This window comes from Myxine glutinosa, chromosome 6, assembly GCF_964187855.1.
Source record: "Myxine glutinosa chromosome 6, kmMyxGlut1.1, whole genome shotgun sequence".
NCBI classification, from domain to species: Eukaryota; Metazoa; Chordata; class Myxini; order Myxiniformes; family Myxinidae; genus Myxine; species Myxine glutinosa.
Genome location: NC_136266.1, coordinates 55,601,415 through 55,616,673, shown reverse-complemented (window position 1 = coordinate 55,616,673; position 15,259 = coordinate 55,601,415). Strand labels below are relative to the sequence as shown.

The 15,259-nt window shown below is 46.3% G+C and overlaps 1 protein-coding gene across 5 annotated transcripts in view; it reads left to right on the top strand.

Moving 5' to 3' along the window:
* The window catches only part of EDIL3 (EGF like and discoidin domains 3), a 55,819-nt gene extending 42,883 nt beyond the window's left edge, over positions 1–12,936 (top strand). The window contains exons 9-13 of one of the 5 annotated variants that reach the window (XM_078779857.1): positions 125–309; positions 624–779; positions 9,264–11,867; positions 12,210–12,568; positions 12,621–12,936. In XM_078779857.1, the coding sequence (XP_078635983.1) occupies positions 125–309; positions 624–779; positions 9,264–9,407 (485 nt within the window). In that variant the 3' untranslated portion in view covers positions 9,408–11,867; positions 12,210–12,568; positions 12,621–12,936. Of the gene's footprint in view, positions 1–124; positions 310–623; positions 780–9,263; positions 12,569–12,620 lie in introns of all 5 variants that reach the window. The other 4 variants (XM_078779856.1, XM_078779858.1, XM_078779855.1 and 1 more) reach the window with 4 other exon arrangements.
* Positions 12,937–15,259: the final 2,323 nt, after the last annotated feature.

The following is a 15,259-nucleotide window of genomic DNA, read 5'->3' as shown; positions in this document are numbered from 1 at the left end:
TAGAACTCGCTTCTTGTACATGTCCCTCTGCTCTTGCTTCCTCCCCAACTCTCTGAGCTTCTCTTATCTCACTTATTATTTCCACTTCTTCCCTTTCTTACATCTTGCAATGAACATCAATAAGGCTGTTCAGAACCATTGGGAATGAAGAGCAGGAAGATTTTGGATGGACAGATCACAGCATCGAGCTCACGCCTCTCGTATGGCCTGCACTGCTGGACGTGGAAGCCGAGCCTTGCTCGACTTGACAAACATGGCCGTGTTAACGCTTGGGTCGCTGGACATAACAATCGTCATCAGTGGCTGCAGGTTTGTTGCCCAAGCCAAATTTCTATCTCTAATACAAGATGATACTTCAATGAAATAAAATTATCTCAGAGACTATTTCCCTAATCAGGATGTATCAGGATCAAAATCCTTCTGTATTGGTGACCAGGTTTAGTTGATCAGGTCTATTGAAAGTTTCCTCCCGTTATCGTCACCATAAATTTGGGGCCCTCAGAGTGGAGGAAACAAAATTACAGTGAACTTCGAGGTTTGGTCAAAAGAGACAAGCTTGGAAAGTCAAATATTTCAGCTGCAGAATTCAGAGACTAACAGAGTTTACTTTCACCCTCTCCCAGGTGGACCTCCTGAAGCCACGGAAAGTGACGGGTGTGTTGATACAGGGCGCGCGAGATTTTGGAAAAGCCCAGTTTGTACGTGCATTCAGGGTTTCCTATAGTGACGATGGCTCTAATTGGATGCTACATTCAGATGATGACACCAAGCGACCTAAGGTACCTGCATTTTAGGTAGCACTAAGTACATTATTTTACGTAAAACAAAATAACAGTAGAGTAGCTTGAAGAATTATAACATCTTCTCATGCCTCTAATATGTAGGGGATTTGACAAAGCGAGGTTATGAGAGCTTGGATTATGAGAGAGGTTTTTCAGCACGAGGTTTATGAGAGCCGGGTGTTTCTTAGAGCCGGGTGTTTGTTTCTTAGAGCCGGGTGTTTGTTTCTTAGAGCCGGGTGTTTGTTTCTTAGAGCCGGGTGTTTGTTTCTTAGAGCCGGGTGTTTGTTTCTTAGAGCCGGGTGTTTGTTTCTTAGAGCCGGGTGTTTGTTTCTTAGAGCCGGGTGTTTGTTTCTTAGAGCCGGGTGTTTGTTTCTTAGAGCCGGGTGTTTGTTTCTTAGAGCCGGGTGTTTGTTTCTTAGAGCCGGGTGTTTGTTTCTTAGAGCCGGGTGTTTGTTTCTTAGAGCCGGGTGTTTGTTTCTTAGAGCCGGGTGTTTGTTTCTTAGAGCCGGGTGTTTGTTTCTTAGAGCCGGGTGTTTGTTTCTTAGAGCCGGGTGTTTGTTTCTTAGAGCCGGGTGTTTGTTTCTTAGAGCCGGGTGTTTGTTTCTTAGAGCCGGGTGTTTGTTTCTTAGAGCCGGGTGTTTGTTTCTTAGAGCCGGGTGTTTGTTTCTTAGAGCCGGGTGTTTGTTTCTTAGAGCCGGGTGTTTGTTTCTTAGAGCCGGGTGTTTGTTTCTTAGAGCCGGGTGTTTGTTTCTTAGAGCCGGGTGTTTGTTTCTTAGAGCCGGGTGTTTGTTTCTTAGAGCCGGGTGTTTGTTTCTTAGAGCCGGGTGTTTGTTTCTTAGAGCCGGGTGTTTGTTTCTTAGAGCCGGGTGTTTGTTTCTTAGAGCCGGGTGTTTGTTTCTTAGAGCCGGGTGTTTGTTTCTTAGAGCCGGGTGTTTGTTTCTTAGAGCCGGGTGTTTGTTTCTTAGAGCCGGGTGTTTGTTTCTTAGAGCCGGGTGTTTGTTTCTTAGAGCCGGGTGTTTGTTTCTTAGAGCCGGGTGTTTGTTTCTTAGAGCCGGGTGTTTGTTTCTTAGAGCCGGGTGTTTGTTTCTTAGAGCCGGGTGTTTGTTTCTTAGAGCCGGGTGTTTGTTTCTTAGAGCCGGGTGTTTGTTTCTTAGAGCCGGGTGTTTGTTTCTTAGAGCCGGGTGTTTGTTTCTTAGAGCCGGGTGTTTGTTTCTTAGAGCCGGGTGTTTGTTTCTTAGAGCCGGGTGTTTGTTTCTTAGAGCCGGGTGTTTGTTTCTTAGAGCCGGGTGTTTGTTTCTTAGAGCCGGGTGTTTGTTTCTTAGAGCCGGGTGTTTGTTTCTTAGAGCCGGGTGTTTGTTTCTTAGAGCCGGGTGTTTGTTTCTTAGAGCCGGGTGTTTGTTTCTTAGAGCCGGGTGTTTGTTTCTTAGAGCCGGGTGTTTGTTTCTTAGAGCCGGGTGTTTGTTTCTTAGAGCCGGGTGTTTGTTTCTTAGAGCCGGGTGTTTGTTTCTTAGAGCCGGGTGTTTGTTTCTTAGAGCCGGGTGTTTGTTTCTTAGAGCCGGGTGTTTGTTTCTTAGAGCCGGGTGTTTGTTTCTTAGAGCCGGGTGTTTGTTTCTTAGAGCCGGGTGTTTGTTTCTTAGAGCCGGGTGTTTGCTTCTTAGAGCCGGGTGTTTGCTTCTTAGAGCCGGGTGTTTGTTTCTTAGAGCCGGGTGTTTGCTTCTTAGAGCCGGGTGTTTGCTTCTTAGAGCCGGGTGTTTGTTTCTTAGAGCCGGGTGTTTGTTTCCTAGAGCCGGGTGTTTGTTTCCTAGAGCCGGGTGTTTGTTTCTTAGAGCCGGGTGTTTGTTTCTTAGAGCCGGGTGTTTGTTTCTTAGAGACGGGTGTTTGTTTCTTAGAGACGGGTGTTTGTTTCTTAGAGCCGGGTGTTTGTTTTTAGAGCCGGGTGTTTGTTTCTGAGCGCCGGGTGTTTGTTTCTTAGAGCCGGGTGTTTGTTTCTTAGAGCCGGGTGTTTGTTTCTTAGAGCCGGGTGTTTGTTTCTTAGAGCCGGGTGTTTGTTTCTTAGAGCCGGGTGTTTGTTTCTTAGAGCCGGGTGTTTGTTTCTTAGAGCCGGGTGTTTGTTTCTTAGAGCCGGGTGTTTGTTTCTTAGAGCCGGGTGTTTGTTTCTTAGAGCCGGGTGTTTGTTTCTTAGAGCCGGGTGTTTGTTTCTTAGAGCCGGGTGTTTGTTTCTTAGAGCCGGGTGTTTGTTTCTTAGAGCCGGGTGTTTGTTTCTTAGAGCCGGGTGTTTGTTTCTTAGAGCCGGGTGTTTGTTTCTTAGAGCCGGGTGTTTGTTTCTTAGAGCCGGGTGTTTGTTTCTTAGAGCCGGGTGTTTGTTTCTTAGAGCCGGGTGTTTGTTTCTTAGAGCCGGGTGTTTGTTTCTTAGAGCCGGGTGTTTGTTTCTTAGAGCCGGGTGTTTGTTTCTTAGAGCCGGGTGTTTGTTTCTTAGAGCCGGGTGTTTGTTTCTTAGAGCCGGGTGTTTGTTTCTTAGAGCCGGGTGTTTGTTTCTTAGAGCCGGGTGTTTGTTTCTTAGAGCCGGGTGTTTGTTTCTTAGAGCCGGGTGTTTGTTTCTTAGAGACGGGTGTTTGTTTCTTAGAGACGGGTGTTTGTTTCTGAGCGCCGGGTGTTTTTTTTTTTGTTTGTTTTTTTTTGTATACAAGATCAAGGCTCGTGAAAGAGCTAACATTAATCACACAAAAAGTCAAACCGACACATAAAACACAAAATAAGGGGAGCGGTAGACAAAATGGGGAGAGAGGGGGAAGGACACGAACACAACATTTGAGAGCAGGGACATCGAGAGAAATGTGGGAGGGAGAGGGCTTGGGGGGAGCTGGGAGAGGTATAAAACATATGGACACTGCAAGGACTTCCAGGAAAGAAGTTGGAATTTCAAAAAAGTGTATCTGGGGTGAATTAGCGGGGGTAGAAAAGATCAAGGGTTTGGATGGGGGAAGATAAGAGATGGTGGTGAACAGCTGTTTTAAAGACCTGGAGGGAGGAGTGGGATTGAAGGGAGTGGGGGAGTTTGTTCCAGAGGTGGGAGAAAAGGGGAATGAAAGAGTGAAGGTGAGCAGAGAGCCTAGATTTTGGCAGTTTAACCATAAGAGGGTTGCTGGCAGATCTTGTGCGACCTGTACGAATATTTGGGGGACAGAGCACAGAGAGAGCTGGGGGAGCAAGGCCGGAGAGGAGTCGGTAGAAGACAGAAAGACCACCTGCCTGCGGTGAGTGAGTGAAAGGCCCTCAGAGTTAGCTACATCGCAGGAGATTCCAATGATTCTGAAAGCTTTGGTTTCAACAGCGTGAAGCCGAGCTAGGTGTGAGGCAGGAGCACCGGCCCAGAGGGGGGAACAGTATTCCATTGAGCTGCGGATGAAAGCCTTGTATGTGATGAGGAGCTCAGGTGTGCCAAGGAAGGACTTCGCATGACAGAGGATGCCCAGTCGGCGACTGGGTTTGGAGGCCAGCTTGGAAATGTGGTTTTCCCAAGAAAGATCATGGCAGATAGTGAGACCCAAAAGCTTGAGCGACAGAACTTCTTGGAGAGGATTGTTGAGAAAGTGGATGGGAGGGTTTTCCAGTCGGTCTTTTCGGAGAGACATAGTAAGAGTTTGAGATTTGTCAGGATTGAAAGACATGTTCCACTTGTTTGACCAGTCTGTGATTTTGTCCAGGTCTGCAGAGAGTGAGGAGGCTGCAGACTGCCGATCTGAGGGATGAGGAATGGAGCGGCAGAGAGTGGAGTCATCAGCAAAGAGATAGAGAGGTTTTTTCAGAGAGTCGGAGAGATCATTGATGAAGACCAGAAAAAGCACAGGGCCCAGAACACTACCTTGGGGAACTCCAGCCAGAACAGGAAGGGGAGATGAGAGAAATCCATTCAGGGCCACACGTTGACCGACTAGAGAGGAAGTCCGCAAGCCATGCATGGAGATTTCCATGGATACCATAGGAGGAGAGTTTGGTGAGCAGAGCTAGGCGCCAGACCGTATCGAAGGCACGTGATATGTCAAGGGAGACGGCTCAAATTTCCTGTTTGGCATTGAGGACCTCCATCCATTGTTGAGACAGCAGAAGCAACATATCCAGAGTAGAATGACCTGATCTGAATCCAAATTGATGATCGGAGATCAAGCCATTGGAGAAGAGGAAGGTTTTGATATCCGAAGCAATGATGGATTCCATGACTTTGATAATTTGGAGCAAGCTGATTGGTCTGTAGTTGCAATGATCTGTTTTTGTACCTTTTTGTGCAAAGCGGTGATGTTTGCTGATTTCCAAAATACTGGCAGATGACCTTGAGCAAAAGAGAGGGTGAAAAGAACAGTGAGAGGGTGAGATAGAGCGAAAGAGCAGGATTTTAGGACACGTGGGCTAATGCCGTCTGGTCCAGTTGCAGAATCATCGTCGAGGATTGACAGAAACTTCTCCACCTTGTCAAGAGAGAAGGACACAGAGTCCAGGAGCAGTTGGGTTCGACTGGGTAAGGTGGTAACAGAGAGAGATGGGTTTGGGACACAAGATTTTGAGGCAAACACAGAGTTGAGGCATTCGGCTTTGTGACGTGCGGTGTCAACTGTATAGCCATTTGAGGTAAGGGAGGGGATGGAGGGGGAACAAACACCAGAAACGGATTTGACCAGACGCCACCAGGATTTGGAGGAATGAGACAGGTTTGAGAGTTCATTCTTGAGTGGAGAGATAGTGCTTCCTGGCACTCCTGAGGGTAGAGACACACTTGTTCCGAGCTTGGTGGAAGGAACTGAGATTGCCTTCAGTTGGATTTGCCTTCCAAGAGCAAAGGCAAGTTGTTTCAGGGCAACTCCCTCACCACAAGATTCAGTGTACCATGGATGGGAGGAAGGGTAAGACAACTGAAGACGAGATGGGATAAATCTGTGCATGAGAGAGAGCAGTTTGCTTTGGAAGAATTCCCAGGAAGAATTGATGTCAGAGGCAGTAGAGATGGGAGACTAGTCCAGATGATTGATGGCTGCTTGCATACCGTGCCAGTCAGCCTGAGTGAAATGTCAGACTCGTCGGCGCTGAGGAGGCTCTCTGAGAATGGCCAGAGAGATGTCCACTTTAACAAGCACATGATCAGAAGAACCGATTGGAGCAGAAGAAGAGCAGCAGATATTTGCAGGGAAGTTTGTCATAACCAAGTCTAGAAGAGAAGATACTCCATTGACTGAGATCCGGGTCGGAAAAATGACAGATTGTGTCAGTCCCAATGAGTCGCAGAAGTCCTTTGCTGAGGTGCCATGGTTGGTGAGAGAGGAACCCACACCCAGCCAGCTGGCATGATGGCAGTTGAAGTCGCCACATATGAGGAAGAGAGAGTTTGGATGAGTTGATAGAATTTGGTCCATGTTGTCAGACAGCGAAATGTAAATGGAGTCATCACTGTTTGGAGGACGGTACAGAACACATGAACAAAAGGTGGGAGGGGAGAGGAAGCCATAGCCAGAGGTACTCGTGGGGGTGGGTTGGAGAGAGGGCAGTGCAAGGAGAGTGAGGAAGAGTTTTTGGTAAAGATAGCAACCCCACCACCAGGACGAGGCTCAGGTCTATCATACCGGACGAGGGAGTAACCAGGAAGAGATATTAAGGAATCGGAGACATCTTGAAGGAGGAAAGTTTCTGTTAAGCAGATCAAGTCTGGATTGTCAGAAGCAACCTGTATGGAGAGATAAGTCTAGTTTGAGCGAAGGCCCCAGATGTTTGAGGTCCATACCGTTAATGAGGAGAGAGGGGGAGCATCGGGTGCAGGACAGAGAAGGGGAGAGGTAAGGTCAGATGAAGGATGAGAGGGGGAGGTAGGTAGAGCTGTTGATCGTGTGTCAGAGATTACAGAAGAATTACAGGAAAGGGAAGGATGAGGAGGATGAAAGGTTTGATGGTGATGGGATGAGGCACAGTGAGGGGTTGTTTGAGGGGGGAGGGGCAGAGGAAAAGTAGAAGGTTGGGGGAGGTGGAGGTATGAGATTGAAGGGAGACGAAGTGGGGAGGAGGGGGAGGGGGGAGAATTGGAGAGGGATGGTAGGGGGGTTGATTTGAAGGGGAGGGGTGAGGGGGGAGTTTAGGAGGGGAGGGGCAAGGGGGGAGATTTGGAGGGGAGGGGCAAGGCGGGAGTTTAGAAAGTGGATGATTAATGAAAGACGAACATTTATAACAAATTGGGTTTATTGTGATTTTCAAGTTAGCGATCCATTTAAGAACGATGGAGGAGGGGTGGAATGAATATGAATTTAGAGCATGTCGTGAGGAAGAATTATAAGAGATTGATTATTTTTTTTTGAAATGGAATGAGTTGAAGAGGAAATTGAAAAGAGCCTTTTAAATAGGAAGAAAAACAGTGTGTTGTAATTTACCACTGAATAAAACACTGCAGGGGAAAGTTTAAACATATTGTTATGTCTAGTGGGGTAGTGATATGTAGAGCAGATAGATCTGAATAGGTAGCATGCTTCATCTGTCGTGGTAAGGAATCTACCCTGTAATACGTTCATGTGTAGGCGTTTTGTCGGTAAGGAGTATACTTGTGAACCTACCAGGAGGTTCGTGTGTTAAGTAGAGTTGGGGATTAAAGATTAGCGCCCCTGTGTGTCCTCACCTGGTTAGCCAAACCTTTGTCCCTTTTGGCACTGCAGACCAACATAGACATTCCGACAGGTCCTTAGCGCAACACTAAGTAATTTCTTTCCCTGACGAGACTCTGGAAGAAAACCGGCAAAAGGAAGCCAGGCCGGGACACTGCCGATAATGGCCGCTGCCACCCACACTTCTGGCAGGCCTATTCACCTCGAATAGCACGCGCTATGACCACGGAGTAGGGAGCGAGGTTGGGAGGCGTGGTGGGCATGGGCTTGAGCGAAGCTGGGAGGTTCGGTGGAAGGGACTGATTGGTTGGCAGCGCGCCAAGGCTGACGTCACTGGCCAGCAGATATTAGCGAGCGCCGAACGCCATTTTGGTAGTTGGTTCGAGAGAGAGAGAGATGAGTGAGTCTTGAGAGCAGTTGGTTCGAGAGGGAGAGCATGAGAGTTGGTCGAGTTTGTCTGGAAGGAGAAGCAAGTTGGAAGGACGGAGAGAAACTTGGTAGTGAGTGAGAGAGTTGCCCGAGTTGAGGAGCGCGGAAGTTTTCCCAGCCAGAGCAGTTGGCAAGCGGTTCGGACAGAGATCCCGGCCCTGGCAGTTGCGAGCAGTTGACCAGCTCGGTTCGCAGTTCACGGTTTGAGTTAGCAGTCCCGGTGAGATCCGAGTTGGCTTGTCGACCGTGCGCGAGGGGCGGCCTCGTGGTGCTCGGTGCTTGGTGCTCGGTGCTTTGGAGCTTGGAACGAGGCATGCCGCTGGACGAAAGGAGCCGCATGTGGGCAACGGAGATTGAAGACGACGGACAGATAAGACCGAGTTGCGCATTCACAATTGCATGACGAGACATTTCCTTTGGTATTCCTTTCCCTCGTCTGTGTTTGAGGTCTGTCGTGTGGGGACGTCCCGATTAGGATATTCATTACCGGCTCGTGCTTTTCCTGTCCTTGCCTTTTTGCTTTCATAAACCCTTGAAGGAGCTCGGGCTCCCACGTCGATCGGAAGAATGGACGCGACAAAAAGCTGGAATTCGTCCGAGTTGCTTTATTCAAACAAAACACTCAGGTACTCTGAAAAGCCCGTTTATCGGGCAGCAATATATATACACACATTATCCCGGAGCGTTTGCCCAGGAAAGGCGAGAGGGGGCGTGGCCGAGCGTCCTGGCTGCGGCCTGGCAAGTTGAGGGCGAGCCTGCCCGGGCATGCCCGGGCGTCCCGACCGAGGCCTGGCAAGTTAAGCGCGGGCCTGCCCGGGCGTCCTGGACGAGCCCGGCATGGTGATCGCTCAGCATCCTTGATAGGTGCAAGGCGATTGTGAAAACCCAGCGGTAGCCGCTACACCCTCATATTATTTTCTGTACATATACCTGAACGCAGTTTCCGTGTGGTTGATTTTAACAGGTAAGGCTGCAGGGGTCTCGCCGCTCCCCTCCATCCCATGCACTTTGGTGTAGCTGTTGGTTTTTGGAATCCGCCATTGAGTTTTCGCCTCGGGGGCTAAGGCCTTCACGATCGGCATCCGTGACCGCCTGATATTAATCAAAGGTGGCCGCGCGACAATATTTAAACAGAATCGTGAAGAACAATCTTATATTCACAAAAATACCAACGGGGAGAGGGCCTGGCCATGGATGTGCATTTTTTTTTTAATCTCTTCAATCATTGGGTACCAAAATTATAACAAGATACCAACAATTTTCATCTGTATATGTATTTTTATCAACAATACAATGCAGAGTGTTCATATTTAATGGTGCATAAAGAAAGGCACTCCAATTCCTTTTTACATCACATTTTTTTATACGGACACCCTTGATACCATGTTGTTGTAATATCTGCACAATTCTCTGTTTACAGCTTTTCAAGGGAAATTTCGACAACAACAGCCACGTCCGCAACATGTTCAATCCCCCATTCATCGCTCGTTATGTCCGCCTTCTGCCTGAAGCATGGCATCGTCGCATCACTCTGAGGGTGGAATTCCTTGGATGTGATTTCTAGATTGTTGTTGTGCACGGTATCTTCAAAAAAATTGACCAAAATACATTTAATTCCCTAATTACTTGCGCATCCTCGCGGCACCGCTTTGGAACCCTATATGGTAATACATCATTGTATTTACTTAATTTTTTACATTTTTCATTTTGTCGATTTTAATGTGCTTGTTTATCTTGCCCCACTCTCCCCCAATATTCACGATTGTGAATAATTTGTACTCAAGACCTTATCTGCCTCTTCTGAGTAATCACTCGGAAATGCATGTGCAGCCAATCAGCTTGCAGCTCCAGATCCATGTGGTTATTGTTGGTTCCTTTTTTTATTTTTTTTTCCAACATTCTCACATATGCCATTTGGGCTTTGGTGTTCTTCTGCTAGGCCTTACGCAGGAGAAAAAAAAAATCAAGTGTTTTCACTCGACACTTCCTTGAAGCTTTGCGTATTTTTTACAGAGGTATACTTTATCTGTACATTTCAAATCCTCACTCAGCATTTAATTTCATGCATTGTCGTGTGATAAGCATTATGTCCTTTCTTGAGGATCCGGCATTATGTTTACAATGATCCTCTCTTGCCAGCATGCCCCTGCTTCTTTCGGTAAATGATGTAAAAAAAAAGAAAAAAAAGATTACTGTTGATACAGCCCTTTGCTTTATCTTCAAAATCTGTGACATTTCAGGCATAGGAGGACCCTCTTGTACCCCAAGGCCTGTATATGCGCAGTATCAAGGTCAGGCCATAAAACTGCATTCTGACTGTTTTTGTCGTATCGTATTGTCTAGAACCGTATCGTATTGTCTAGAACCGTATCGTATTGTCTCGAACCGTATCGTATTGTCTAGAACCGTATCGTATTGTCTAGAACCGTATCGTATTGTCTCGAACCGTATCGTATTGTCTAGAACCGTATCGTATTGTCTAGAACCGTATCGTATTGTCTAGAACCGTATCGTATTGTCTCGAACCGTATCGTATTGTCTCGAACCGTATCGTATTGTCTCGAACCGTATCGTATTGTCTCGAACCGTATCGTATTGTCTCGAACCGTATCGTATTGTCTCGGACCGTATCGTATTGTCTAGAACCGTATCGTATTGTCTAGAACCGTATCGTATTGTCTAGAACCGTATCGTATTGTCTAGAACCGTATCGTATTGTCTAGAACCGTATCGTATTGTCTCGAACCGTATCGTATTGTCTCGAACCGTATCGTATTGTCTAGAACCGTATCGTATTGTCTAGAACCGTATCGTATTGTCTCGAACCGGATCGTATTGTCTAGAACCGTATCGTATTGTCTAGAACCGGGTGATGTGCACCTGACTAATTTCAAGGGTAATCCCAAAATTTCTGCTTTCACACCTACATAATGGACACATAATACCACATTAAGAAACTTTGTGTGAACGCAAATCTTCCTCCCAAAGTGGCCTTAACGCAATGTACGTAACCATGGTAGCGTCTTTAGTGGATGCAAAAAGTCATACCTTAATCTTAATTAATTGTTTTGTTTTCCTACAATCTTTCGGAGGAGTTAAGGGTCATTTTTCTTGGGTTTTGGATGTCTTATTTTCTGTAACTTTCCTGAAATGAAACAAATATCGATCAACTTGATATTTACCAGAAGTATCGGTAAATGATGAGACGGCACATCTGAAATTTTGCGATCACCCAGACATGTTGCTTAAAGAGCTACGAGCTAGGTGCCAAAATATTTGGGATGACCCTCGTAGATCGAAAATGTGAATCCATATGTGCAATTTTGTGATCACCCAGAATCGAGTGAACCATTTCAGGTTTACAAACCACTTCCAGTAGTTTTGAACCAGCTCTCCTACAGAATGTGGCATGTGGTGGACTCGGATCGAAGAGACTTAGTGATTACGTAGTTGCAGCTCCTGAGCCCTGACAATACAGTATTGGTTTCAGTGTCACTCAGATGTCATATGTTCAAATCATATTTATTGAATGGTCACAGATGACTAGAGAGCTCTTAAATTTGCAAACCAAAGCTGAGGAGTTATATAATGCAGCGATGGTACCGGCTCGAATGCCAATTATTATAGTCAAAAAAGGTCTTAAACAGGTGCAAGCATATAAAACAGCCGGCTTAATGTACCACTTTCATTAAATTCTGTGGTTGGCTCATACAGCACTAAAATGACAGTTTACAGTCAAACTTGATACCCTCAATAATCAAATGTCATTTGAGAATTTTGTTTTGATAGAAATGTGTAAATAAAGCATGTTTAGAGTAATGTTTCTAAATGATTGCACAATGATGAGAGTTTTACATGGATTTTCTGATTTCTATCATGATATACAACTTCTGATACTGTGTGTGTGTGTGTGTGTGTGTGTGTGTGTGTGTGTGTGTGTGTGTGTGTGTGTGTGTGTGTGTGTGTGTGTACATGCAAGTATAGTTGTGTGTGTGTGTTTACATGTAAGTATAGGTGTGTGTGTGTGTGTGTGTGTGTGTGTGTGTGTGTGTGTGTGTGTGTGTGTGTTTACATGTAAGTATAGGTGTGTGTTTGTGTGTGTTTACATGCAAGTATAGTTGTGTGTGTGTGTTTACATGCAAGTATAGTTGTGTGTGTGTGTTTACATGCAAGTATAGTTGTGTGTGTGTGTTTACATTCAAGTATAGTTGTGTGTGTGTGTGTTTACATTCAAGTATAGTTGTGTGTATGTGTTTACATGTAACTATAGGTGTGTGTGTGTGTTTACATGTAACTATAGGTGTGTGTTTGTGTGTGTTTACATGCAAGTATAGTTGTGTGTGTGTGTGTTTACATGTAAGTATAGGTGTGTGTGTGTGTTTACATGTAAGTATAGGTGTGTGTGTGTGTGTTTACATGTAAGTATAGGTGTGTGTTTGTGTGTGTTTACATTCAAGTATAGTTGTGTGTGTGTGTTTACATGCAAGTATAGTTGTGTGTGTGTGTTTACATGCAAGTATAGTTGTGTGTGTGTTTACATGCAAGTATAGTTGTGTGTGTGTTTACATATAAGTATAGGTGTGTGTGTGTTTACATGTAAGTATAGGTGTGTGTGTGTGTTTCATGTAAGTATAGGTGTGTGTTTGTGTGTGTGTTTACATGTAATTAAAGAGTGCGTGTTTACATGTAAGTAAGGTGTGTGTGTGTGTGCGTGTGTGTGTGTGTGTGTGTGTGTGTGTGTGTGTGTGTTTACATGTGTGTTTACATGTAAGTATAGGTGTGTGTTTACATGTAAGTATAGGTGTGTGTTTTTCATGCAAGTATCGGTGTGTGTGTGTGCGTATTTACATGTAAGTAAGGTGTATGTGTTTACATCTAAGTAGTGTGTGTGTGTGTGTGTGTGTGTGTGTGTGTGTGTGTGTGTGTGTGTGTGTGTGTGTGTGTGTGTGTGTTTACATGTATGTATAGGTGTGTGTGTGTGTTTACATGTATGTGTGTTTGGTTTTCACAAGGGTTCAACAAGTTTTGTTTTTTCCCCCATATTTACACTTCCTCAAATATCCTGAATTGTCTTTAATAAACCAAACACATGAGCCATTCTTCATCTTTGTTTTCACTACAAAAGCAAATTCTGCTTACACTAGGATTACACAAATGTATTTTGCAGACAATTGATCTCTGTGCCAAGGTGTGGAGACTGTGCGAAGATGCATCCCATGCTACTGGGTAGATCATGAGGCTGCCAAGTAGAAAGTCTAATTGGAGTTTGGTGTTGGAGTCCAATCCAGATTTGCTAACTGGTTTTGCGGTACCGGTACCATGGGTAGCCATCAGAGAAAGCTGATAACTCACGTCGCAATGATCTGTTAAATGAGATGACCTGCACTTCCCGTAGATTGTACATCTTGGACACAATTGAATTGTGCATATACATACATGTTCCTGATACCATTAGATCTCGGAATCTAAGAAAGATGGTTCCTGGTGATAACTTTATTCATAAATCAACTCTCAGCTCTCTGGTTCTGAATTTGTTCTGCAGCTCCTCGAAGAGCTTGTCTTCCAATGTTAAAGAGGTGAAGCCGGCTGTCCTGTCTATATATGGTTGTGCACATTAAAATCCTACAGTATATGTGAAGAATAGTCTTGGTGTGCCAATTTACACTGCCCAAATCTCTTGCACACCAATTTAAGGTCACCATTTAAGAAGGTATAACCATTATCGTTGTCGTTACAAAGTACATCGACACACGACCGCCATACCAAGCACCTGTACACAGTCATTGCACTCACAGTCATACTAAAATACGCCATTTCTGTCTGTCTGATGAAATTTTGACGCCAATACATTCTGTCGTTACTTATCCAATCTCAACCAAACTTGACAGGATGACCAAGGGTTACATAATGACGGTTGTAGCGCATTCATTTGCCCCCCTCCCCAAGGGGGTTTTCCCCACCATTGCCATCAATGGGTTATGTGTTGAGGTGTATAGCAATATTAAGTTAGCTTTATCGTGGCGTTTTTCCAAGGCCGCTTCGAATAACAAAACTAACGATAATAGCGTAATATTAATGTTACTACAAAACAATATTAATACCAATAATATCCCACCTCCCCAAGGGGTTTTTCCAGCGAGTCAACGTATATAAATAGCTTATCATGGCGTTTTCGTGGGAGCAACGGCCTCTACCCACGGAGGTATATATAGAACCTGGAGAGCCAATGAGATGCGGCGCAGCATTAGCAGCCGTGAAGCCGAGCGGCGGCCATATTGGCGGGCCGAATGTTTTGTCAATAAACCATTGCGCCCATCGGTGACTAATACTAGTAATAGACTCGACAGATGAAGTAAAATTTAAAATTGTACGTAGCAATGTAAGTAATGTACGTAATAATGTGAGTGAGGGGTGAGCCGTGTCAGTGGTGAATGAGTGGGCCGTGTCGGTGGCGAGAGCGGGGGTGCCCAGTGTCAGTGGTGAGAGAGGGGGTAACCCGTGTCGGTGGTGAGGGGTGAGTGAGCCGTGTCGGTGGTGAGGGAGTCAGAGAGCCGTGTCGGTGGTGAGGGAGTCAGTGAGCCGTGTCGGTGGTGAGGGAGTGAGTGAGCCGTGTCGGTGGTGAGGGAGTGAGTGAGCCATGTCGGTTGTGAGGGAGTCAGTGAGCCGTGGTGAGGGGTGAGAGCCGTGTTGGTGGTGAGGGGTGAGTGAGCCGTGTTGGTGGTGAGGGGTGAGTGAGCCGTGTTGGTGGTGAGGGGTGAGTGAGCCGTGTTGGTGGTGAGGGGTGAGTGAGCCGTGTCGGTGGTGAGGGAGTCCGTGAGCCATGTCGGTTGTGAGGGAGTCCGTGAGCCGTGGTGAGGGGTGAGAGCCGTGTTGGTGGTGAGGGGTGAGTGAGCCGTGTTGGTGGTGAGGGGTGAGTGAGCCGTGTTGGTGTTGGTGGTGAGGGGTGAGTGAGCCGTGTTGGTGGTGAGGGGTGAGTGAGCCGTGTCGGGGGTGAGGGAGTCAGCGAGCCGTGTCGGTGGTGAGGGAGTCAGTGAGCCGTGGTGAGGGGTGAGTGAGCCGTGTCGGTGGTGAGGGAGTCAGCGAGCCGTGTCGGTGGTGAGGGAGTCAGCGAGCCGTGTCGGTGGTGAGGGGTGAGAGCCGTGTTGGTGGTGAGGGGTGAGTGAGCCATGTCGGTGGTGAGGGTGAGTGAGTACACATATGTACACAAAAAATACTGTGACACTGCCAATTAGCCAAAGCCAGTGCCCGATTAACAATGATACGAATGGTACGTTCATACAGGGCCCCCACAATTTGGGGCCCCCCACAAACACCTAATATTTTGTTTTAATGTTGGTGCATACGACAATAGAAGAATCTCGAGGTTTTCCCAAATGTGTCTGACGTTGATAAATAAGTAACTGTAGAGAGGAGAGT